The sequence below is a fragment of the Apteryx mantelli genome, chromosome 23 (assembly GCF_036417845.1).
Source record: "Apteryx mantelli isolate bAptMan1 chromosome 23, bAptMan1.hap1, whole genome shotgun sequence".
Classification (NCBI taxonomy): Eukaryota; Metazoa; Chordata; class Aves; order Apterygiformes; family Apterygidae; genus Apteryx; species Apteryx mantelli.
Window position 1 is genome coordinate 10140469 of NC_090000.1, and position 25821 is coordinate 10166289.

The following is a 25821-nucleotide window of genomic DNA, read 5'->3' on the forward strand; positions in this document are numbered from 1 at the left end:
ATGCAAATATCTTTGTCTACGCAGTTTCCCAAGATCCCTCACAATCTCCATGCCGTAATGCCTCTGTTTCAGATCCAGACCCTCCTGGGTCCACATTAAGGCAGGCCCCACCTCAGCTCTGCAGCTCCTGTCAGGGATGGGGTATGTTTGGGGAGGGGGATGCTGTTTGAATACACTTGCACTTGTCATCTCCTGCGTTAGGCATGGGCTGAATGGTTGTGAGTTGGCCCACCCAGAGCATGACATGTCTTTCACTTACTTTCCAGAGACCCTTGTTATCTGGGGAGGTGTGTCTGACTATGCTGTAAGGCAGCTGGTGCTGAGGCCTGAAAAGCTCTTCCAAAGAGCTTCTCCAAGGCTTCTCCAAAGCTTTGCAGTACAGCAGGAGTGGGCAGGACACAGAGCACCATCACCATGCACTGACAGATCATCAGCCAGTCCACCTAAGAGTCTCATAATTCTTCTCTTCCTTCCTGTTTTCAGGAACTCCGAATTATTCAGCTTGGGACCTTCGGTGTTGTAACTGAACAAGTTGGTGGTGGGAAGCGTGGCCTTCTGACTGTTCACAAACCTGTGTTCCACCTTTCAAAGAATATTGCAGAGGTTCACGGCCTCCCCAATGATAAGGCCTATGTTGCTGGTAAGAAGACAGCCTGGCACTTTTGCTTCCCCTTGGGACATCTTTGGGATGTGCACAAGTGCTGTTCAGATGTGACTGTTAGACATTTAGAATTCCTCCACCAGGTCCTGTGAACACCTCCATTTCTTTTTTCTGTTATTATTATCATGAGATCATAATGCACAATACAATTATACTCCCTCTCCCTCTGACTTGCTGTAACAGCTGGCTACATGCCCAGTGTACTGGGGCTGCCTCTTCCGCTCAGATCTAGTTAAAACCCTTGGTCCATGTTTATTGCCACACCAGACCTTGTACAGGCAAACACCAGCATTCATACTGCCTCTTGCATTCTCCTTCTACTTAGAAGTGAGCCAGATGTAGAGAGCCTTGAGAGAGAGATGGGGACCACAGCATGCATGAAAACCCATCAGAGGCCAGCTTTGCTGTGACTGCTGGTCAGCGCTGCCAGCCCTGCAGATGTAGTGGATATCGGTGATGCCTGTGGGGCAGGAGGAGCTCAGAGCTGCGTTTGGAGTGAGTCTTTCCTTTCAAAGGATTCCATCTTCTCTCTTAGGGCAACATGAGTCTGGCTCCTTTCAGGGACAGGCCTCTGGCACCCAAAGCAGGCATATTTGCTGTGCACGTCTGAGGGCGCTGGGGATGGCCTGAAGGGTCTGAAGGGGTGTAGTGCAGTGCTTGTGTAATGCACTGAGTGTGGGCACAAGTACCGTGACCTGGCACCCACTTCCCCATCATGGGAACTCTCTGCCTTCTCCTCTCCTTGTCCTACCACTGTGTCTCAGGTTCATACCAGATTGCTAGGATCTTCCCATCTCTGTAGGCAAGAAAACCTTGCTGTACACTCGGCACATCAGTTGCAGAGTGCTTTGAACTTCTCCTCGGGAGGGATGACATCAGCTTCCCGCAGGAGCTTTACCAAATGTTAAAGAAGACAGGCCAGGAGCAGTTTCTTGCTTGAAGACCTCAAAGCTGCTGACATTCTCTTTTAGCCTGCTGAACTGCTCTGTTAGTGACTTCATTCTTCTTGTGTTGCTTCCTAGGTCGTAAGGAAATGTAAGGAGCCCCTGAAGTATGCTCACGTAGCCTCAGACATCTCCGTTCCTTGGCAAACAGTGGAGGCTTGCACAGAAGAGACCATGCGTCTTTAGTCTCGCTGCCTCGAGAGTGGCAAGAATGTTGCCCTTGTTCTGAAGGACATTGGCATGTTTGTTATTCAAGGAAAAGACGTGCAAGCGAGATTTTACAGAGACTTTCTGCAGAGGCTAAATGGGACTGAACAGCTGGTAGAAGCTCTTCTTGGGGTAAGTTTCCATTTCTCCAGTTCTGCTTCTCGTGCTTTTGAAATCCTAGCAAAGTGCAAGTGAATGCACTTCTGTTGGCCTGCCATGACCTCTCTGGTCATGGGGATGGTCCTGGCCTAGAGTAATGCCAGCTTCCTGGACTGTTCTTCTCTAGCGTTCAGAGGACTTGGTGACATAGAAGACCCTGGGACTTTCTCTACTGGGTCAAACCAAGGTCCCCTCCAGCCCAGGATCCTGTTCCCATGTGCTCATGGAAAAATTCAAAGAAGAGATCACACCTATTGTGTGTTTTGCCATGAGGTGTGCACCCGCATGCTGCTAATGGTGGCCACACTGTGTCACAGAGAGAATCCTTCCAGCCCAGTGCCCTTCCCCAGGTCTCTAGTGCAGCCGCATCCTTCAGCCTGGGCTTTCAGGGGCAGCTGGAAAGGTGAGATATGAAAGCAGTCTGCGCTCAGCCCCTCAAGGGCTAAGCCAGAGATGCACGCAGGCTGTAGCTGGAGGCTACACCCAGAGCTTTGTTCTTGTGAATTAAACTAAACCTCCAAACTGCTGTGGATCTTTCCTTGGTGTGGTGTGAACTCTGCCATTTGCAGCTTGTGAACATTGGAGGGGCCCCCAAATGACCACTGAGGAGTTAGGGGTTGAGGGCACTGCCTGTTCCCAGGGCAGCTCTCTCCCAAGGTCATGCCATAGCTCTTTGTCTGCAGCTGCGGTCAGGGTGCCTCAGGGACCTCCTGCTCTTTGTAGGTCCCAGTCAGAGCAGTGGATTCAGCCCTTTCATGGCCAGCACATGCCCTGGTGACAAGGAGACTCTGCAGGGAGGTGGGAAGAGCTGGTTTAGGCCTCCTGAGGCCGAGAAGGGGTTAAGGCAGAGCCTCGCTGTCCTGGTGCCAGTCCTGGCTGCAAGATGGGAGGGGACCCTCAACTCCCGTGTGCATGTTTGCTGCATTGAGGGTTGGGCTTTTGGGGGTTTGACAGGAATAAGGTGGATCCCAAAGACTAGAAATGGAAGCTCACAACCAGAAGGGATGTGGCCATGATAGTCTGTGGCCACCTTGGCTGTAGAGACCATGAAATAGTGGAGTTCAAGACCCTGAGGGGAGCGAGGAAGGAGAGTAGCAGAGTCCAGGGCCTGGAGTTCAGGCGAGCAGACCTCAGCCTTGTCAGGGAGCTGGTAGTGGGGGATCCCCTGGAGGCAGGTCTGAGCGGCAAAGGAGCTGAGAAAACTGGCAGGTGTGTAAGAATAGCATCCCCTGCCCCAGGTGTTACCAAAAGGCCCAGACAAGAAAGAGTCTCAAATGGGGGGGAAAGGGGGAACTGTTACCAGCTTGGGGAAGGAGTCTCAACAGGAGCCTCAGACAAACATACCCAAGGACACCAGTGCAGCTGGGATTGACACATCCTGAGAAAGTACAGAAAAACCAGCAGAAGCCAGTGGGAACCAAGGTTAGGACCAAGACAGCTTTTCTCCAACAAGGAAGCAGGCCAAGTTGGGACCGTGTATGGAAAAGTAGAGCAAAGTTCGTGGCCCGACGCTGAGTGACACCTCTTCTGACACCACCAGAGAACACCAGAGACCCCCAGAGACTCAGACCGCATGCGTAATGATTATGTAAATGTAGTAATTAGTTCTAGGAAATAGAATGAATATGTATAATCATTCCTGGAAATTTAATGCATATGCATAGGATAGAGCAATATAAACTTTAGATGATGCGACACATGGTGTGCACATCGGGTGGAGCTATCCCCCCGTGTTCCCGGCGCCGTAATAAAGAGAATGCCTGCTTCTTAATGCTACATTGGTGTTAGGGATTTTTTCTCCCGATTTCGGTGACAGTTTTGGCGACCCAGGTGGGACTCTGCTTCTGATCCTCAACGGATCCATGAGATCGCAGGACCTCCAGCCGGCACCGAGGGATTCTCGGGGAGAACCTCTGATCCCTGGACCGAAGAGCTCTGAACAAGACCCCTGGGAAAGGTAATGGCATTCTTTTCTTTAAAAGGTTGGGTTGCCTGCCTGTCAGATGTGGCAAAAGTCCCGCAGGGTTGGGCTGTAGAGGTACCTCAAGGGGAAGGTAAGGTTATAGTTCTGCTAGACGAAAGTCTGTGGAACACCCGGATTGGTATTTGTGCACAATTGTGGGTTAGAGCCCCACCAGGTCAGGTTAGAGTCCTGAATTGCTCGATTTGTGTGGCAATTTGACATTTGGAACGTTATTGGACTTTGTTTTGTGGATTTTGTGATTATGGGTAACCAAACGTCGAAAGAGGGGGGGATTTTGAAGAATTCACCCTGGGATGTATTTTAAAGCATTGGAAAGAGGCGGCAGGTCCTCTGGGAGGTACACTTACCAAGAGAACAATTAATTGAATACTGTAATCATTGTAATCATGTATACTTTAGAAGATCAGGAAAAATGACCTACAAATGGAACTGTGAACTACAATACCATATTACAATTAATGTTGTTTTGCTGAAGCAAGGGGAATTGGGATGAAATAATGTATGTAGATTTGTTTTTCCCATTAAGAAACCACCCCGAATGGCAGAAAGATTGTGGAATGATTCCAAAGGATCCAATGATACTAGCACTAGAGAAGGAGAGAAAGGGTCGAAAGTTGAAAAGGTGTTGTTCTGCTTGTAGGATCGGAAAGAGGTGTTTAAAGTGTAAACGGGAGGAGGAAGAGGAAGATGTTGTTGGGGAGGCTGAAGAGGCAGAAGGATTTAGCCCGACTGCAGGGAGAACAAGAGGACGACAAGGGGAAGTGGGGAAGGTTTTACAGGCTCCCCTTTGGCAGGCGGTTGGAAGTACCGGACTTGTAACAGTTAAAGTGCCTTTCTCTAGAATGGATTTAAGGTCCTGGAAGGAAATAGCAGGGAACTATAGAGAGGATCCGGAGAAAGTGGCAGAAGTGTTTGAAACTATAATTAGGACTCAGGATCCAGATTGGAATGATTTGCAGGTAATATTAAACACCCTGCTGGACAGTAGTGAAAAGAAGATGGTATTAAATGTTGCTCGGAAACAGGCGGAAGGAGCACATGCTGGTGGGGATTTGCAGGGAACGCTAGATCAGAATTTTCCTGCTACAGACCCGGGGTGGGATCCTAACCTGCCAGGACCCGGGGACTTCTAACAAGATATCGGAAATGGATATTGTATGGTGTAAAACACGGTATGCCAAAAGCAGTTAATTGGTCTAAAATAGATGAGGTCAAACAAGAACCAACTGAATCCCCATCTGCTTTTATGGAATGATTAAAGGCTACTGCCAGAACATATACCAACCTGGATCCTGAAAAAAAAAACCAGAGGAAGCCCAGCAGCTAGCTTCAATTTTTATGGGACAATTGGCCCCAGACATAAAAAGGAAACTTCAAAAATTAGAAGGGGCAGATTCGAGAGATCTGGGAAAAATGTTAGAAGTGGCCTGGATAGCTTTTAATAATAGGGAAAAGGAGAGAGAAACGCGACATTTTTGAAGGGAATACCTAAGAGAAGGGAGAGTGGTTGCTACTTTAACCAGGGCTCCTGAAAGAGCCTCTAAAGAAAGGGAAGGCACAAGGTGGGGGGGGTTTACCAAGGCATGAGAAGAGGTAGGGGAAGGGGAAAGTTACCTCCTTTTGTGCACCCTCGACTTGTGGAAGATCAGGGTGCAACCTGCAGAGAAAGGGGGAACTGGCAGAGGGAATGTCCTCAGGCTGGGAAGTTAGACCCAGCCCTGCAAGCCATCAGACTCATGACATTAAATGATGAATCCTGAAGGGGACCGGGGCAATCATCCCCAGCCAAACCCCTGGTTACACTGAGGCTGGGAAATGATGAAGTAGAATTTTTAGGTGACACAGGAGCCACTTACTCTGTACTTAATACTTGTAAAGGAAACTTTAGCCATGAAACTGTAAGCGTTGTTGGTGCTACAGGGAAACAAGAAAATTGGCTCTTTTTGCAGCCTTTAAAATTTAAATTGGGGAAAAATGGGTGACTCATCAATTTTTATATATGCCTGAATGTCCGATGCCCTTGACGGGTAGGGATTTATTGGATAAGTTAAACACACAGATAATCTTTAAAAATGGAGAGGTGCAACTACTAATACCTGAAGCAAAAGCTGTGGAAGCGAGAATTTTTATGTTACGGAGCACGCAGAAACTGGAGGAGGAGATTCCTGCCGAAGTAGACGATGCAGTAATACCAGTTGTATGGGCTAGCGGAATTCCAGGTCGGTCTAAATTGGCGAAACCAGTGAAGGTTGTTCTAAAATCTGGAGCTAAACCGGTAAGACAAAAACAGTACCCTGTTAAGTGGGAGGCTAGAAAAGGGTTGGAAGAATTAATAACTAAATTTTTGAGTTATGGCAGAATATAAACCCATAAAAAAACAGAATGGCAAGGAATATAGGTTGGTTCAGGATTTAAGATCTGTGAATCAGATTGTTCAAGATATTCACCCAGTGGTGGCTAGCCCATATACTTTGCTAACATCCCTAAAGGAGAGCCATAAATGGTTTACTGTGCTTGATCTCAAGGATGCCTTTTTCTGCATACCTCTAGACAAAGACAGTCAGGCAATATTCGCCTTTCAGTGGGAAAGCCCCACCACCGGACGTAAAACACAACTTACTTGGATGGTGTTACCTCAGGGGTTCAAAAATAGTCCAACAATATTTGGCAATCAAGTGGCCAAGGAACTGGAATCATGGAAAAAGGAAAATCTGGAAGGAACAATACTGCAGTGTGTGGATGACATTTTGTTGGCTGCGGAGACTAGGGGAGAGTGCCTACAGATGACCATAAGCCTGTTGAATTTCCTAGGACAAAGAGGATATCGTGTGACAAAAAGTAAGGCTCAAGTAGGGAAAGAGACTGTGATTTATCTAGGTCTTGAGATTTCACAGGGACAACGAAGACTGGGAACCGACAGAAAAGAAGCGATCTGCCAAACTCCAGAACCAAGAACTGCACGAGAGCTGAGGGTGTTCTTAGGTATGGCCGGATGGTGCCGACTGTGGATTCCCAACTACGGGCTATTAGCAAAACCCCTTTATGAAATTCTGAAAGGGTCAAATGAGAATTACATACTATGGACCCCCAAATGCCAAGTAGCTTTCAGGGATCTAAAGAAGGCCCTGATGTCAGCACCTGCACTGGGACTGCCCGATTTGTCTAAACCCTTTGTGCTATTTGTACATGAATGACCACATCTCACCTTGGGTGTGCTGACTCAGAAATTGGGAACGTGGAGAAGAGCTGTAGGATATTTCTCTAAACAACTGGAGAATGTGAGTAAAGGATGGCTAGGGTGTTTGCGTGCTGTAGCTGCAACTGTTCTTTTAATACAGATGGTAGCAGCTTTGTGCGAGATGGGAAACGGATGGCCGGATATGCAGTGGTCACCACGACACAGGTAATAGAGGCTGGGGCCCTACCCATTAACACGTCAGCCCAGAAGGCGGAATTGATAGCATTGAAGCAAGCCCTGAAAATAGCTGAAGGGAAAAAGGTAAATTTATGGACTGACTCAAAATATGCATTTGGGGTAGTCCATGCACATGGGGCCATCTGGAAGGAAAGAGGATTGCTGACGGCTCAAGGATCACCTATTAAATATAAGGAAGAAATTATCCAACTTCTACAGAATATTCAGAAACCTAAGGAAGTGGCAATAATGCATTGCAAGGCACATCAATTTGGACAAACCACAGTAAATGTGGGTAATCAATTAGCTGATAAAACTGCCAAAGAGGCGGCTGGACAAGGCATCCTTGCATTGGTACCAGTAAAACAGGTGAAGCTCCCAATTCTGAAACCTAATTACAGTGAGGCAGATCAACAATTAGCATCACTGTTAAAAGCAACCCCAGATGGAGAGGGTTGGTTAATAACTCCTACGAAACAAGTCATCATTCCACAGCAGATAATGACTGAGACTGTAAAAAGAAGACACGAAGAAACACACTGGGGTAGTAAAGCTATGATTTCTAGTCTTCAAAATTCAATTATATGTGTGGGAATGACTGGAATAGTGAAATCTGTAACGGCAAAGTGCCCTGTTTGTTTAAAAATTAATCCTATGAACAGGAAAAGACCGCCTCCGGGGACCACTAAGCAAGGAAATTCCCTGGGAGATTATTGGCAAATAGATTTCTCTGAATTACCACGACAAGATGGTTATAGATACCTTCTGGTATTAGTTGACACCTTCTCGGGATGGCCGGAAGCTTTTCCCTGTCGCACCAATAAAGCTAGGGAAATGACTAAAATATTGCTCAAAGAAATAATACCACAATTCGGGGTACTGATAGGAATGTTCTCTGATCGGGCCCCACATTTCATGGCAGATATAGTCCAACAGCTAAGCAAGATTCTGGGTATCAAGTGGGATTTGCATACCCTGTGGAGACCACAATCGAGTGGGAGGGTAGAAAGAATGAATGAAACTTTAAAGCAGCAAATCAGTAAGATATGTCAGGAAACTTCTTTAAGATGGCCGCAGGCCCTTCCGCTGGCTCTTTTAAGAATTAGAATACAGCCAAGATCAAAAAGTAAGATTAGTCCTTATGAGGTATTATATGGAAAACCATACTAAGTGCTGTTGATTCCAGGAGAGATGCATGTAAAGGCAAAAGCAGATTTAAAGTTATGTCTGATTTCTTTAGGGAAAGTCCTTGTGGCTCTCCTATGGCATATTGTTTTGACAGGACCACTTGCGTTGGACACTCCTGCCCATCAGTATCAACCCGGAGATTTCATATATGTAAAAACATGGAGCTCTGAATCTTTACAAGAGAGGTGGAAAGGACCTTTCCAGGTACTCTTAACTACTTACACTGCACTCAAGATAGAAGGGATCGAACCTTGGGTTCATTACACTCGAGTTAAGCCAGCATCATTGCTGAAAGAACCTCAGTGGAAGGTCATTCCATCAGATAAAAATCCTCTTCAAATAAGAATCCAGAAAATATTTTGAAACCCGAGACTTGAGAGTGTTGCTGAATTATTTGTAGTTTTGGCATGCTTTTAGAATTAGAATGTTAAGAGTTAGCTAATTAGTCAAACATGGGAACTAATCAACGCATTATTAGTATTTTAATTGGGGTAGCCATGACGTTAACAGACTGTTTAGTCAATCAGCGATAAAATTGTATGGCCCTAGATTATCTGTTAGCCAGCCAGGGAGGAACATGTGCTCTCATAGGACAAGAATGCTGTACATACATAAATGATGGATTTGAGATCCAGCAGAAAGGGATAAACTCAACTGAAAGAGTGATGGAAGAGTGGGAAAAACAAAAGGAGTCCTCCTCCTCATGGTGGAATTGGTTAACTTCATGGCTACCAAACTTAACTTGGTTAAAAGAAGTGTTTGTAATAATCATAGCTGTAGTTGCGATATGCATATTATGCTGTATTATGATCCAATGTTCACCTTTAGTTACATTGTGTTGTACCCAACTATGTATCCCTAAAAATCAAAAGTATTATCAAAATTATAAAAATTTAGGTGAGACTCCCAAAGAAATCATACTTTGGAAGTCTCAAAGAGGGGAACTGTTACCAAAAGGTCCAGACAAGAAAGAGTCTCAAAGCGGGGGGGAATGAGGAAACTGTTACCAGCTCGGACAAGGAGGAGTCTCAACAGGAGCCTCAGACAAACATACCCAAGGACACCAGTGCAGCTGGGACTGATACATCCTGAGAAAGTACAGATAAACCAGCAGAAGCCAGTGGGAGCCAAGATTAGGACCAAGACAGCTTTTCTCCAACAAGGAAGCAGGCCAAGTTGAGACCATGTATGGAAAAGTAGAGCAAAGTTCATGGCAAGACGCAGAGTGACACCTCTTCTGACACCACCAGAGACCACCAGAGACCACCAGAGACCCCCACAGAAGACCCCCAGAGACTCAGACCGCATGCGTAATGATTATGTAAATGTAGTAATTAGTTCTAGGAAATAGAATGAATATCTATAATCATTCCTGGAAATTTAATGCATGTGCACAGGATAGAGCAATATAAACTTTAGGTGATGCGACACACGGTGTGCACGTTGGGTGGAGCCATCCCCCGTGTACCCGGCGCTGTAATAAAGAGAATGCCTGCTTCTTAATGCTGCATTGGTGTTAAGGAGTTTTTCTCCCAATTTCGGTGACAGTATCACTTCCTCCCTCCCTGAAGTTTGTGCAGTGTCTATCCCACGGCCCTGCACATATCAGCTGGCAAACTTCTTCAGTCCTGTTAATGCTTTACTTGCTCATCACCCAGATTTTACCCTAAGCTCCAGGGCTCACTACTCCGCCGGCTGCTTCAAAGAATCACAGAATGGTTGAGGTTGGAAGGGACATCTGGAGATCATCTAGTCCAACCCCCCTGCTCAAGCAGGGTCACCTAGAGCACATAGCCCAGGACCCTGTCCAGACGGCTTTTGAATATCTCTGAGGAAGGAGACTCCAAAACCTCTCTGGGCAGCCTGTACCAGTGCTCTGCTACCCTCACAGTAAGGATATCTTATTTAAAGCACCCTCTTTATAGCCTCCCTTCAGATACTTATACACATTGATAAGATCCCCCTTCAGCCTTCTTTTCTCCAGGCTGATCAGGCCCAGCTCTCTCAGCCTTTCCTCATAGGAGAGATGCTTCAGTCCTTTAAGCATCTTAATGGCCCTTTGCTGGACTGGCTCCAGTAGCTCCATATCTCTCTTGTATTGAGGAGCCCGGCACTGGACACACTACTCCAGGTGTGGCCTCACCAGGCTTGAGGAGAGGAGGAGGATTACCTCCCTTGACCTGCCAGCAATGCTCTTCCTAACGCAGCCCAGTATACCATTGGCCTTCTTGGCCACAAGGGCACACTGCTGCCTCATGCTTAACTTGGTGTCCACCAGCCCTCTGGAAGAGGTCCTTCCAGACCACTGAAAGGTCCTTCTCTGCAGAGCTGCTTTCCAGCAGGTCAACCCCCAGCCTGTTCTGGTGCATGGGGTTATTCCTCCCCAGGTGCAGGACTCTGCACTTGCCTTTCTTGAACTTCAGGAGGTTCCGCTCTGCCCATCTCTCCAGCCTGTCCAGGTCCCTCTTAATGGCAGCACAACTCTCTGGTATATTGGCCACTCCTCCCAGTTTTGTATCATCAGCAAACTTGCTGAGGGTGCTCTCTGTTCCTTCATCCAGGTCATTGATGACTAAGTTGAACAAGACTGGACCCAGTACTGACCCCTGGGGGACACTGCTAGCTACAGGCCTCCAACTAGACGCTGCGCCACTGATCACAACCCTCTGAGCTCTGCCATTCAGCCAGTTCTCAATCCACCTCACTGGCCACTCATCTAACCCACACTTCCTGAGCTTCCCTATGAGGATGTTATGGGAGACAGTGTCAAAAGCCTTGCTGAAGTCAAGGTAGACAACATTCACTGCTCTCCCCTCATCTACCCAGCCAGTCATCCCATCAGAGAAGGCTTTCAGATTGGTTCAGCATGATTTCCCCTTGGTGAAGCCATGCTGACTACTCCTGATCACCTTCTTTTCCTCCACATGCTTGGAGATGTCATCCAGGATGAGCTGCTGCATCAGCTTTCCAGGGATGGAGGTGAGGCTGACTGGCCTGTAGCTTCCTGGGTCCTCCTTCTTGCCCTTTTTGAAGACTGCGGTGACATTGGCTTTCTTCCAGTCCTCAGGCACCTCTCCTGATTGCCATGACCTTTCCAAGAGGATGGAGAGTGGCCTAGCAATGACATGCACCAGCTCCCTCAGCGCTCGTGGGTGCATCCCATCAGGGCCCTTGGACTTGTGGATGTAAAGTTTTGTTAAGGAAATTTCCACTCTACTCTAGTTTTGTAGAGAAAGAACAGGCAAGGTCACGTGGCTTGCAAGCAGAACATCTTCTCTGACCTTGCCTTAGCCCTTTTTTTCCAACAAAGTTGAAGAACTGCAAAGAAGCCAGTTCAATCCAGCCAGCAGCACAAGAAGTTGTTCAGAGGCAACACCAGAGGAGGTGCCAAATCAGCTGATGACTACTTTTAAGATGGACCATTTAAGGCTGGCATGAAACTATCTCCTACTGTAACACAGCAAGGGGATTGTGGGTAGATCTGGTTGATGATGTAGACTAAAGTATTGAATATGTAAGAACTTGCTATCGCTTAAAAGTTGTAACAAAAAGCTTCTTGGGGTCCCTTCTTGTGCTCCCAGCCAATTGGCACTTTACTGCTAGCAATAAAACTGTTAAAACTTAGACATGTGATTCCTGCTGCTCATTACTGGTGCCGGCAAATGAACAAAAGAGAACAGCGAATTTTAACAGGGGAAGGGACCCCAAACACCCCTAGTGCCCCAGTGTCTCCTTCCCTGTCCCAAGTGTCCCCCTGTGTCCCCACATATCCCCATATCCTTACCCTGGTTCTAATGTGTCTCCCATGTCTCCCCTGTGTTCCCCTGTCCTCCCCCCAGTCCCCACATGGACACAATGTGTCCTGCATGTCCTGACCCAATCCCCATGTGACCACTATGTGTCCTCCACATTCCCAGCCTGGCCCCCATCTGTCTCCTATGTGTCTCCACATCTCACCCTGGTCCCCAGTGTCCCCACGTGATCCCTGAGTCCCCATGTCCTCACCCCAGTCCCCAGAATCCCAGGATGGTTGAGGTGGGACGGGACCTCTGGAGATCGCCTCGTCCAACCTCCTGCTCCAGCAGGGTCACCCAGAGCAGGTGGCCCAGGACTGTGTTTCCCAGGCAGCTTTTGAACATGTGCAAGGATGGAGCCACCACCACCTCTCTGGTCAACCTGCTCCAGTGCTTGACCACCAGTATTACTGGCTGACCTTGTTGCTTCCTGTAGGGGTCTGCAGCTCCTTATGGCACCCTGCAGTTCCCTGACACCTCGCAGCGCCCACCCTGACCCCATGCCTGGTGGGACACCTCACCTCAGTCACCCCGAAGGTGCCCAACCACTAGTTCTGGGGCACAGCAGAGCATGGGAAATCCAAAGTCAACCCTGAGAATGGGTGTTTGCACCAAGAAGGGGTCAAACACTGCAACTTGGGGGCTCCATCCTTGGAGACGTTCGAATCTCGAACGGGCCAGCCCCCAACCTCCCACATGGTGGGGAGATGTATGCATATTTTTCTTCATATTGGGTTAAAAAAAGGCTGCAAAAACTCTCTTCTACCTCAATATTATGCAGCAGGCAGGAAGAATGAAGAATTTTTAATGTTTTTCTCCCTAGTGAATGAGAATCTCCAAATTCATTTGAACTTTTTGCTTTCTGCCTTGGAGGGAAACTCCCAAATTGGGCTTTCGACCAATATGGGACCAGCCCCTTTCGGTTATTCCCCTAAAAATACATCTAGCAATGCCAAAAGAGCAACTTTCCCAAATTTCCTTTGCTTTTCTAAAGAGCTTCGAGCAAACCCAGGAACCAGCAACTCCCATTTATGGCTATTTATATACATATTTAATCTCTATCCCTTTATAAATTTGAATGTATGAATACATAAGTAAATATCTGAATATATATTATGCATATAGTGTCATAAATAGACACATTACATATCATGCTGTATTTTCATTTAAATAAATGCAGTAGATATTTATACCTATTTCTCCATTCCTCTCTCTCTATTTCTATGTGTGCATATACTCTATCTATTGTATATAGATGTATATGTTTTGATGCTTGAGGACTTCCTGAGGCAAAAAAGCAGAGCAGCCAAGCAGAGTGTATCTGAGAGCACATGGGAAAAACAGTCCAGGGGAAGAAAAAAAAGTGACCAATCACAGAGCGGTGTGGAAAGACAGGAGTTGTGGTGTTAGACAAGATGGCAGACCCCGGGAATAAAATGGGGGCAGGAACAAAATAGCGGCACCAATAGGAGGAGGACTTCCTGTCTGGATGTACTTGCGGGGACACTGGAAGGAGGGAGCAGGGGCAGCCAGCCAGTCACAGAGCAGCTTGTGATCATCTGCGTGTGCGTGTGTGTATGGGGGGGGATGTTACACAAAATGGCACCACATTAAGTGGGGGGCACCACGTGACCAGAAAAAGGGGTGGGACTTGCTGGGAAGGTGGGACACGTGGCTGCCTGCAAGGGGCGGGGCTTCCAATGGAAGTTGGGGTGGGGCTAATGTCACCTCTTACCCTTGGAGCAGGGAGGGAATGGTCTTTATTCCCCCCTCGCTGTGCAAACCCCTCCCCTGTGAACAGGGGACCCAGGTGTCTGGGGGGACCCAGACGTCCCAGTGTCGCTCCCCAGCTGAACCCTCTACCTGTCGGGTATGAGGGACCCAGACATCCGGGCATCCACTCCAGGCCATTCCCTCTCCCCGTGGACAGAGGACCCAGGCGTCCAGGGGACTCAGGCATCCTGGTGTTGCTCCACAGCTGAGCCCCCCCCCCCTCGTGTAGGAGGGACCCGAGCGTCCAAGGGTCCTGGGTGTCTGGGGAACCTGATTCTCCAAGGGACCCAGGCATCCGGGTGCAGCCTCAATAGCTGTCCCCCCTCGCCCCATGCACAGGGGACCCGGCTGTCCAGGCACCCACTGCAAGAGCTGATCCACTGCCCTCGTGTATGAGGGACCCAGATGTCCAACTCTCCCCTTGAATCGCAACCCCCCCCCCCCCCACACACACAGAGGGTCCAGGTGTCTGGGCGGGGGAGGGCTCGGCTCTTTATTGCATGCATGCGATGTCACATGTGCTACAAGCATTATACATGTCTGGAGCATCGCAAGCCCATCACACACATCCTAAGCATGTCCCAAATACCCCCCCCCGACCCCAAATCCCCTCCAGTGTCCGCCCATGTCCCAAACTGTTCCCCAGTCTCCCTCCATGTCACCACCACTGGTCCCAAGCTTCCCCCACATCCTCATCCTGGTCCCCGGTGTCCCTACATGTCCTCAGTGTGCCCCTGCCCATGCCCAGAGTTCCCATATGTCCCCTGCACCCCCATGCCCCCTGAGCCCCCCTTTGTCCCCCATTGCTCACCAATGTCCCCCTGTGTCCCCCAGATCCTCAGCCTGGTCCCCATGTGTCCCCACAACCTCATCCTGTCTCCACAGACCTCACATGTCCCCACCCTGGTCCCCAGCGTCCCTCCGTGTCCCCCACTTCCTCACCCTGGTCCTAATGTGTCTCCCATGTCCTCACTCTGGTCCCCTGTCCCCCATGTGTCCCCTATGTGTCCCCAGGGTCCCCATGTGTCTCCCCTGTCCTTCCCCCAGTCCCCACATGGACACAATGTGTCCTCCACATCCCCAGCCTGCTCCCTATGTGTCCCTTACATATCCCCATGTCCTCATCCCAGTCCCCACGTGTCACCTATCTGTCCCCGCATCTCACCCTGGTCTCCAGGGTCCACATGTGACCCCCAAGTCCCCACATCCTCACCCCAGTCCCCAGAATCCCAGGATGGTTTAGGTGGGACGGGACCTCTGGAGATCACCTCGTCCAACCTCCTGCTCCAGCAGGGTCACCCAGAGCAGGTGGCCCAGGACTGTGTTTCCCAGGTGGCTTTTGAACATCTGCAAGGTTGGAGCCGCCACCACCTCTCTGGGCAACCTGCTCCAGTGCTCGGTCACCAGCTTGGTGTCCACCAGGATCCCCAGGTCCTTCTCTACAGAGCTGCTCTCCAGCACGTCCCTCCCAGCCTGGCCTGCTGCCTGTGGTTATCCCTCCCCAGGGGCAGGACTCGGCCCTTTGCTTGGTTGAACTTCAGGAGCTTCCTCTCTGCCCCTCTCCAGCCCCTCAAGTTCCCTCTGAACAGCAAGAACCACTCAAGCCTGGCAGACTGTTACTGCCTGATTCCTCCCCAGTTTGTACCACGACCCCCATGTCGTGCCTCAGAGGGGTGCTGAAATGAGCTTGTCCTTTCCGAGCTCTTCATTTTGGGGGACAAACCCCCTGCTTGTGGGATTTCTTCCCCAGCAAGGCTACAGGAGGAAGCTGCTCTTTGGAGATGCCTCTGTTGGCTATCCTCAGCCTTTCCCAATGGCTGAAGGTATTGAAGCCAGTTATGGGGGGACTGATGGATTTTTGTGGACAAGGAAAGAGTTGTAGATGTTTTAGTGGTGTGCTGTGCAGAACAGGGACTGGTGGAGGCATCTGGCCCACCAGGAGGTGCCATCTGACCAAGCGTGGAGAAGGAGAGCAGAGCAGGTTTGGGGATGGTCACCAGGGCCAACCACAGCCCAGCAATGGCCAGGCAAGACACAGCTTGGCCCAAGGGACCTCCTGCTCCTCAGCCTCTGCTCCTGCATGGCTGTGATGGGGACAAGAGGTGGCAAGGCAGGGCTGAAGTAGCTCAGCTGGGAGAGCGTTAGACTGAAGATCTAAAGGTCCCTGGTTCAAGCCTGTGCTTTGGCACTGGGGTGCTCTTGTGCTCTTTTGCAGAGCCTGGCATCCAGGCCACGCGGAAGCTGCAGCTCTTGCCCTTCTCAATGCTCCTGGGCATCATCAACACACAGATGACACAAGATGGACTTGGAGTCATTAGAGAGGAGAGGAGGGCAGCTTATTGCTGCTGCTGTTTCAGCTACTGACTCAGCATTGCGTGGAGAAACCACTGCCCCAGGATCCAAGCTCTGGAGCCCAGTGGGGTGCCATACTGCAGGGGTCTGCAGGTGGCCATGTGGTGGCTGTAGGCCATGACAGTGAGAAGAGAAAACTGTGCTGCCATCAAAAAGAGAACCAGGCAGCCCTGGGCAGCACATCCCAAGTGGAGAACAGCCCTGGTGTCCCTCAGGGAACATGGATTTAGGGAAAGTGGTGGAGATGGAGGCAAGTGTGAGGAGGAAGATGTCCATGGGGGCATGGAGGCACTGGCCACAGGCTGTGGCTGTAAGGATGAGGCCGTTGCCCTGAAGGGCAGCTGGGGAGATGCCCCAGGGAGATGGGGCTTCCCAAGATGGACAGTCTCTTTCTAAAGACCCCCCGAGGAATGGGTTGTCCTGGATGTCCAGTTCCCAGCCCATCCCCATATCCTGCCTCATTGACTTTATGACCCATTTCCTGCTCCATGTGCATCCATGTCTCACCCAAAGTAAATCCCACCTAATGGAGCCTTGCTCCATGCCCTCCCGTGCACACCTTTTTCACTGAAGCCATGCCACCCTTGCTCTCCATTACCCAAAGATTTCCCTAAACCCATGAACTGCAAAGCCTGAACACCCCACACATGCCTGAAAGCCTAAGGCTGAAGCTGCTCCCCTGAAGAGCCTAACTGTCCAACCACCGTGGAAGTCTAGCTCCAAGGCATTTGGGTCCTTCACTGCAGAGGCAGGGTAGGGCCTGTGGGGTTTAGTGTTGCAGTGGAAGCGCATGGAGGTGAGAGTAGAGGGCGGAGGCAGGGGAGGGGGAGGTGCAGGTGGAGGTGTCAGGGCGGGGCTGTAGGTTGTGAGGTCACTTGTGCTGCAGCAAGCTGATTGGTGAGGAGCAGCAGGCTGGCATTGTGAGGTGCTCAAGGGGAGGGCGGGGTCAGCCCAGGAGGGCAGGGAGGGTGGGGGAGGCCAGAGGCAGAGGCAGGTGTGAGGGACAGCGCTTGTGTGCTGATGAGGAGGTCCTCTGCATCCCCTCAGCTGACCAGCCAGAAGCTGGAGGCAGGCGTGGGAGCACATGAAGGATAAAGAGCTGTCGGCCAAGAGACAGCACATGTGTTGGGGAGGTCAGGGGTCTTCAGGTAATGGGGATGCCACTGGCACAGGGACTGCGAGAGCACCTCTGGCAGGCCCCTGCCCTAAGCCTAACCACATACCTGAAGCCCTACCCTTTGGCCTTCCCTCCTTCCCCTCCTCTAGTCACTAAGGCCAAACCCAAACTGCTGCGCTGCAGCCTCAATTCCTACCCCTTACCCTCACGCTTACCCTGTGTCTGAGGCTAATCCCTAGTCCTCATTGCTTGCCTTCAATGCTAGACCTGGCTCTAGCCCTCACCCCCACCCCCACCCAAACCCCAAGGCCACAAATCGAGCCCATTCCCAAAACCCTCAGCAGAAACACAAAGCCCAGCACTCAGCCATCACCCAAAAGAGTTCCCTAAGATCCCTAACCGCAAAGTCCCAGCCGTGCACTGATGCGTGAAGCCTAAGGCCGAAGCTGCTCCCCTGAAGAGCCTAACTGGCTGCGCTGACGTGACGCAGTATTTATCTCTGCCCCGACCTTTGGTGCTGCCACCACAGCAGCAACGCCCCGGCACGGCCCCGTGCCCTGGCCCGGCGCCGCACCCCAGCCCCACACAGCGCCATGTCACACTACCCCAGCCCGGCCTGAACCGGCCCCAGCCAACTGCTCCCACCGCCCTGGGCAGGGACGGGCCACTGGAGCCAGCGTGTGGCAGCCGCAGCGAGTCCCTCCGGCCCAGGGTGCCCAGCCCTTGGCGGGGCTGGCCCGGTGCCCGCCCGGGGCAGAGCGGTTCCTCACCCTGCCCGGGCCCAGGGTGCCCAGCACTGGCCCGGCCCCGGCGGGGACCTGGCACACTGCTGGTCCAGGGTGGGGACCAGCACACGTTTCCCCTAGAGTGAGCACCTGGCACACGGCTGGCCCTGGCAATGGGCACAGACCCATCGCAGCCCAGGGACAGTCCCGGGCTCTTGGCAGACATGTGGTGGGGCTGCTGGCAGCAGTGGGAGATGCCTGACCCCGCAGGGGAAACCCAGGGGATGCCCTGAGCCCCTGGACTGCCCTGGGCATGGCACTGTCCTCTCGCTGAGTGGAAATCCATTGCCAAAATCCCTAGGGAGGGTGTCACCCTGTGACAGCTGCATGTGGCAGGAAAGGAGAGCTGTCTGAAGAAGGCTGAGGGGCCCTGCAGCTCCTGCTGGGCTCTGGAGAAGCTGCCGGAAACACATGGCTTAGAAATGAATCCTTGGACTTTTCCTCAGCTCCCAGTGGCTTCCTGTCTGGGAGACCGGCCACTGCCTCCTGCTCCTTCCCACTGGATCTCCTTGTACCTCCAGAATGGCAGAGCAGGCTCTGAGCTCGGGGACACATTGTGGAAGTTCCGTGGCAGGATCTCCATGCCGTAATGCCTCTGTTTGAGATCCACACCCCTCCTGGGTCCACATTAAGGCAGTCCCCACCTCAGCTCTGCAGCTCCTGTCAGGGATGGGGTATGTTTGGGGAGGGGGATGCTGTTTGAATACGCTTGCACTTGTCATCTCCTGCATTAGGCATGGGCTGAATGGTTGTGAGTTGGCCCACCCAGAGCATGACGTGTCTTTCACTTACTTTCCAGAGACCCTTGCTACCTGGGAAAGTGTGTCTGACTATGCTGTAAGGCAGCTGGTGCTGAGGCCTGGAAAGTTCTTCGAAAGAGCTTCTCCAAGGCTTCTCCAGAGCTCTGCAGTACAGCAGGAGTGGGCAGGGCACAGAGCATCATCATCATGTGCTGACAGATCATCAGCCAGTCCACCTAAGAGTCTCATAATTCTTCTCTTCCTTCCTGTTTTCAGGAACTCCGAATTATTCAGCTTGGGACCTTCAGTGTTGTAACTGAACAAGTTGGTGGTGGGAAGCGTGGCCTTCTGACTGTTCATAAACCTGTGTTCCACCTTTCAAAGAATATTGCAGAGGTTCACGGCCTCCCCAATGATAAGGCCTATGTTGCTGGTAAGAAGACAGCCTGGCACTTTTGCTTCCCCTTGGGACATCTTTGGGATGTGCACAAGTGCTTTTCAGATGTGACTGTTAGACATTTAGAATTCCTCCACCAGGTCCTGTGAACAGCTCCATTTCTTTTTATTATTATTATCATGAGATCATAATGCACAATACAATTATACTCCCTCTCTCTCTGACTTGCTGTAACAGCTGGCTACATGCCCAGTGTACTGGGGCTGCCTCTTCCGCTCAGATCTAGTTAAAACCCATGATCCATGTTTATTGCCACACCAGACCTTGTACAGGCAAACACCAGTGTTCATACTGCCTCTTGCATTCTACTTAGAAGTGAGCCAGATGTAGAGAGCCTTGAAAGAGAGATGGGGACCATAGTGAGGATTAAAACCCATCAGAGGCCAGCTTTGCTGTGACTGCTGGTCAGCGCTGCCAGCCCTGCAGATGTAGTGGATATCGGTGATGCCTGTGGGGCAGGAGGAGCTCAGAGCTGCGTTTGGAGTGGGTCTTTCCTTTCAAAGGATTCCATCTTCTCTCTTAGGGCAACATGAGTCTGGCTCCTTTCAGGGACAGGCCTCTGGCACCCAAAGCAGGCATATTTGCTGTGCACGTCTGAGGGCGCTGGGGATGGCCTGAAGGGTCTGAAGGGGTGTAGTGCAGTGCTTGTGTAATGCACTGAGTGTGGGCACAAGTACCGTGACCTGGCACCCACTTCCCCATCATGGGAACTCTCTGCCTTTCTCCTCTCCTTGTCCTACCACTGTGTCTCAGGTTCATACCAGATTGCTAGGATCTTCCCATCTCTGTAGGCAAGAAAACCTTGCTGTACACTCGGCACATCAGTTGCAGAGTGCTTTGAACTTCTCCTCGGGAGGGATGACATCAGCTTCCCGCAGGAGCTTTACCAAATGTTAAAGAAGACAGGCCAGGAGCAGTTTCTTGCTTGAAGACCTCAAAGCTGCTGACATTCTCTTTTAGCCTGCTGAACTGCTCTGTTAGTGACTTCATTCTTCTTGTGTTGCTTCCTAGGTCGTAAGGAATTGTAAGGAGCCCCTGAAGTATGCTCACGTAGCCTCAGACATCTCCGTTCCTTGGCAAACAGTGGAGGCTTGCACAGAAGAGACCATGCGTCTTTAGTCTCGCTGCCTCGAGAGTGGCAAGAATGTTGCCCTTGTTCTGAAGGACATTGGCACGCTTGTTATTCAAGGAAAAGACGTGCAAGCGAGATTTTACAGAGACTTTCTGCAGAGGCTAAATGGGACTGAACAGCTGGTAGAAGCTCTTCTTGGGGTAAGTTTCCATTTCTCCAGTTCTGCTTCTCGTGCTTTTGAAATCCTAGCAAAGTGCAAGTGAATGCACTTCTGTTGGCCTGCCATGACCTCTCTGGTCATGGGGATGGTCCTGGCCTAGAGTAATGCCAGCTTCCTGGACTGTTCTTCTCTAGTGTTCAGAGGACTTGGTGACATAGAAGACCCTGGGACTTTCTCTACTGGGTCAAACCAAGGTCCCCTCCAGCCCAGGATCCTGTTCCCATGTGCTCATGGAAAAATTCAAAGAAGAGATCCCACCTATTGTGTGTTTTGCCATTAGACTTCCCTTCTTCCAGAAAACCAGGCTTTAGTGCCTTATGTCTTAGGATCACAACTGAGTCCATGACTGGAAGCTGAAGAACAGGCAGACCAAGGCCCAGATGGGAGCAGATCCCTTTTGCTGCTGTCACTGTGTTGGTCTAGTTGTGCTGACCAGCTCTTCCCAGTGCCTCTGGAGCCACCGTGGCACAAAGGGGGGCTTCTCCTGATGTGTGCACCCACATGCCACACTGTGTCAGAGAGAGAATCCTTCCAGCCCAATGCCCTTCCCCAGATTTCTAGTGCAGCCCCATCCGTCAGCCTGGGCTTTCAAGGGCAGCTGGAAAGGTGAGATGTAAAAGCAGTCTGAGCTCAGCCCCTCGAGGGCTAAGCCAGAGATGCACGCAGGCTGTAGCTGGTTCCCAGCTCTGTCTCTTCCTTCTGTCTTAGTCCATGGCATATTTTCAGACCGTTCTCTGGGCCGGGACCATTTTTCCAGCTTTTGTTCCAGTGGGTCCCAGAGCAGGACCCTCAACTACCCCTTGAACACAGACCATAGGGTTGGCCCTCACAGTTGTTAGCTGCTGTGTAAAGGGAAAGGAAGGGCTGTGTCACTCTGTTCCTCCATGCTGCAAAGGCAGCCATCTGAATGTTAGGAGAGACTGTGGGGTTAATCCCATGTCTGAGCCCTTTGTTCTCAGCCCAGGAGGCATCAACTCAAGGCAGCAGGAAAAATGCAGCAGCCAGGAACCCCAGCTAGTGAAATGCCTTCTCCTGTGCTTGCCTCCATCAACTGCTGCATTAGGAAGCACCTGGTCTCTGGGCTGAGTCTCTGGCTTCTGAGCCTTGCAAAAAGCCTGACAGGGTTATTCCCCTTTCTCATGTATTCCCCTCCAGCTGCTAGGCTGTATAACTGAGGGGCTGCTGTGAGGAACAGAGTTCTTTGTTTCAACATTTCAGAGAGGCAGCTTCTTCTCTGAGCAGTGGAAATGTTTGCTGCTCTTGTGAGCACTGAGATAATTTTCTTGGCATCATCTCACATGTGTCTCTTGCCTTTGCAGGTTCCAGAGATGAGGCATTCAGTCCTCTCAGGCAGCAAAGCTGCTCATTTTCAGACCCATTCTGGTCATGTCATTCTTCGCAGAGTGAGTATGTTGGCTTCTTAGCCCTGATTCCCACAGGAGATGGGAGATGGTCTCCAGTGGCAGCACAGAGAAGTTGGGTTAAAATGAGCTTTCTCACAGGAACGATAGGGAAGCCCTGGAACACTCTGATGAGGAAGCTAATGCCCCTCCGAGCACTGGTGGTCTTCCTTATGTCATTCAGCTGGCTCATACAGTCCTCCAGCATCTGGCCTAGTCTGCATATCCAAGTGTGGATTTGGGCATCCTGGAAAGACAACACAGCTAGGCACAAACCTTCCCAGAGGTTCCTGCAGAGCATTGGTGACAACTTCTTGACACAGGTGGTGGAGGAGCCAACAAGGAGAGGTGTGCTGCTGGACCTCGTACTAACAAAGAAAGAAGGACTGGTGGAAGATGTGAAGGTCGGGGGCAGCCTTGGCTGCAGCGACCATGAGATGGTGGAGTTCAGGATCCTGTGAGGAGGAGGCAGGGCGCCGAGTAGGATCGCACCCCTGGACTTCAGGAGAGCAAACTTTGGCCTCTTCAGGGACCTGCTTGGAGGAATCCCATGGGTTAGGGCCCTAGAAGGAAGGGGCGTTCAAGAGAGCTGGTTAATATTCAAGCATCACTTCCTCCAGGCTCAAGAGCAGTGCGTCCCTATGAGAAGGAAGCCAAGCCCAGGAGGTAGGAGACCTGCATGGATGAGCAAGGAGCTCCTGGCAAAACTGAACTGGAAGAAGGAAGTGTGGAGGGTCATGACAGGGTTAAACTGGTGGAAAGTTGCAAGTAGCAAGCAACAGGAGCCTCAGACAAATGTACCCAAGGACATAGGTGCAGCTGCGAAGGATACATCCTGAGAAAGTACAGATAAACTAGCAGAAGCCAGTGGGAACCAAGGTTAAGGGCAAGACAGCTTTTCTAAACAAGTAGCAAGGTACAAGGCATGATCGCTGTGTGCGTGATCAGTGTAATGATTGGCTACCTGTGACATAATCTGCATGATGATTGGCTTAGCAAAGTGTGTCTGTGAAACCACTGAAGCAGCTAACTTTTTAAATATGCTCAGAAACAAACAATAAAGGTTTCAGGACGCAAAGCCTCCTGAGTCCGTGCATTCAATCCGCCACAAGGAAGTATACAGAAAGTGGAAAGGGGGACAGGCCACTTGGGTGTTGGGGCTCTTGCAGTGCTTCAGAATAACAATCTGTATGAAGAATTATAAAGGTTGCTCCTTAAGGGCTGCCGATCAAAGTGTAGCGAACGCCGCGTGCTTCATAGCAGCCAACCGATCAAAGTGTAGCGCTAACCGATCAAAGTGGCCAAGGTGCCGCGTGCCTGCATGCCATGACTGCACAAACATATATAAGATGGGCACATTGCTGAATAAAGTTGGAATTGAATCTGCATTCTGTGACTGCGTATGATTCTTTCCCGCTACTCCCGCGGACCGCGACATCTGGTGACCCCAACGTGATCCCAAGGAGAAGAAGCCAGCTTTGTTAAGAGTCCGAGCAACGGGAGTGGGAACTGCCCGGCAGGCTCGTCCCAGGGAGAAGACTGCGAGCCTGGCCGTCCGAAGAAAGACAGAGAAAAAGTGAAAGTCGTATACGCATCCCATCTGATGGGTGAGTCAGGCGCCCTTGTGAGGCGGCGGGCGGTATGGGGAACGCTGTATCAGCGGTAGAGAAGGCCACGATAGAAAAACTGTTACAAGCGGCTGCGAAAACAGAACGGAAGGTGGAGCGCCAGGCATTAGTGGACTTGCTGTGGTGGGGAAGGTGGCGTGGTTTGCTCCAGGAATCCAGCCAGGTCTTCAGTGTAGAAGCCTGGAAGGAGATTGGAAAGGAACTGTGGGAGTCAATCCAGAACGGAGGAAAGGAGGCCAGGCACCTGGCCAAAACATATCGAGAGGTGCGGCTCATGATCGAGCAGCTGCACAGGGAAGCACGGACGGTCGCCGCAATACGGAGGGCGCTACATGAGGAGACCCCAGCGGCGGCACCCTCGCCGGGGAATGAGGATGAGGAGGGGGCGTACGCGGTGCCCGCCTCTGAAGCACCATCCATGGAGGAGTTCTCGTTGATAGATGAGCCCTCCCCGCCATTTGCGGTGCCCCTCTCTAAGATAGAGCAGGAGGCTTGGGGGACTGGCACAGGGTATGAGGACTTGCCACCGTACAAAAAGGGGGACGTTGCTGATGCCTTGGCCACGCCTCCTCAGCCGTCTGCTCCGCCCATGGAGGTGGATCCCGCTGCTGTGCCACTCCCTGGGGAGAGCAACACTGACTTGGCCGGTTATTCAAAGCAGATGAGTGAGTTGCTGGAAGAAATGAGAAGGCTAGATAGGGGATCAAAAAAGGGGCACGTGAAAGAGGCAAATAAGAAGGCGCATCAGGCCATTGTGGACAGGCTGAAGGCAGTCGAGGAACAGTTCTCTGGGGCTCCAGGCGGCGAGCCCCAGGGGAACCAGGGGGCCGCCCCGAGGGACTGGGTGGTCTCCAATGTGCTCAATGGGACATGGTCCCTTGAGCAAGCGGAACAGCACCTGCAAGCCTGGGGAAAGCCTCCTTTAACGTGGAAGGAGTACTGTGAAATTATGGACCGTACGCCGAAAGCACCGGAGAATGCTCCACCGCCTAGAGACCCTGAATTTGACATGGCAAAGAGATGGCGGGGGGTAATTCAAAACGCCGAGATGGTTGGAGACATGCAGTTTTTCCCTATCTCGGCCCTGGTGATCACGACGGGACAAGGTCAGTCGAGGTGGGAGCCCCTGGATTGGCACGTGGTAACAAAACTACAACAACTGGTAATGCAGTACGGGGTGAACAACCACCAGGTGCAAGCCCAGCTGAGGGCCCTGGTGAAGTATCAAAACCTAGTGCCGGGCGATATTTGCGCCCTTGCTGAGCTGATACTGGGACCAACGTCATTGCTAGGGTTTCTGAACAAATGGCAGGAGTTACTCGAGCAGTGCCAGGTGTCTAACCTGGATCTCCCGGTGGATGACCCGTTGCGTGCGGCGTCCATGGACATGCTGATGGGCAGCGGGGCCTTTAGGGACCCCGCTCGACAGGCAGCACTGCATCCCCGAGTTCTAATGCAGTCAAAAAACGCTGCCTTGGAGGCATTGGCCGCACTGCCCCAAATAGGGAAGGCCAACCCGCCTTACCTGTCAATAAGGCAGGCGGAAGACCAACCGTTCTTGCAGTTCGTGGACAAGCTTAAGGAAGCCGTTGACGCGGCCCCGAACGTACCACCGGACATGAAGACGATCATGGTCAAGGAGATCGCCACGCAGAACGCCAATTCAACCTGTAGAAAACTGCTCGCCACACTGTCCCCGGGAGCGTCATTGCTCAAAATGGTAGAAATTTGCTCCCGAGTGCCCATGGAAATAGAAAGACAAAAGGCAAAAATCCACGCTACTGCGCTGGCTATGGCCCTAAGACAGGCCCCTCTACAAGGAGGGGGTGGCCGCAGGACAGAGAACTGCTACACCTGCGGCCAAGCTGGTCATTGGAAAAGGAATTGCCCACAGAGAAGGTCGACCCCAGCCGGCCAGAAGGGCA

General features: G+C 51.2%; 1 protein-coding gene across 1 annotated transcript; it reads left to right on the forward strand.

Moving 5' to 3' along the window:
• Nucleotides 1-244: 244 nt before the first annotated feature.
• LOC136993994 (uncharacterized) lies at nucleotides 245-22292 on the forward strand. The gene is given in 13 exon segments (XM_067310033.1): nucleotides 245-304; nucleotides 484-640; nucleotides 1862-1944; nucleotides 2289-2374; nucleotides 3013-3180; nucleotides 3788-3928; nucleotides 5718-5928; nucleotides 5931-6316; nucleotides 6318-7358; nucleotides 19114-19216; nucleotides 19396-19552; nucleotides 20766-20848; nucleotides 22188-22292. Coding segments are annotated over 13 exon segments (2781 nt in total).
• The last annotated feature ends 3529 nt before the right edge of the window (nucleotides 22293-25821 follow it).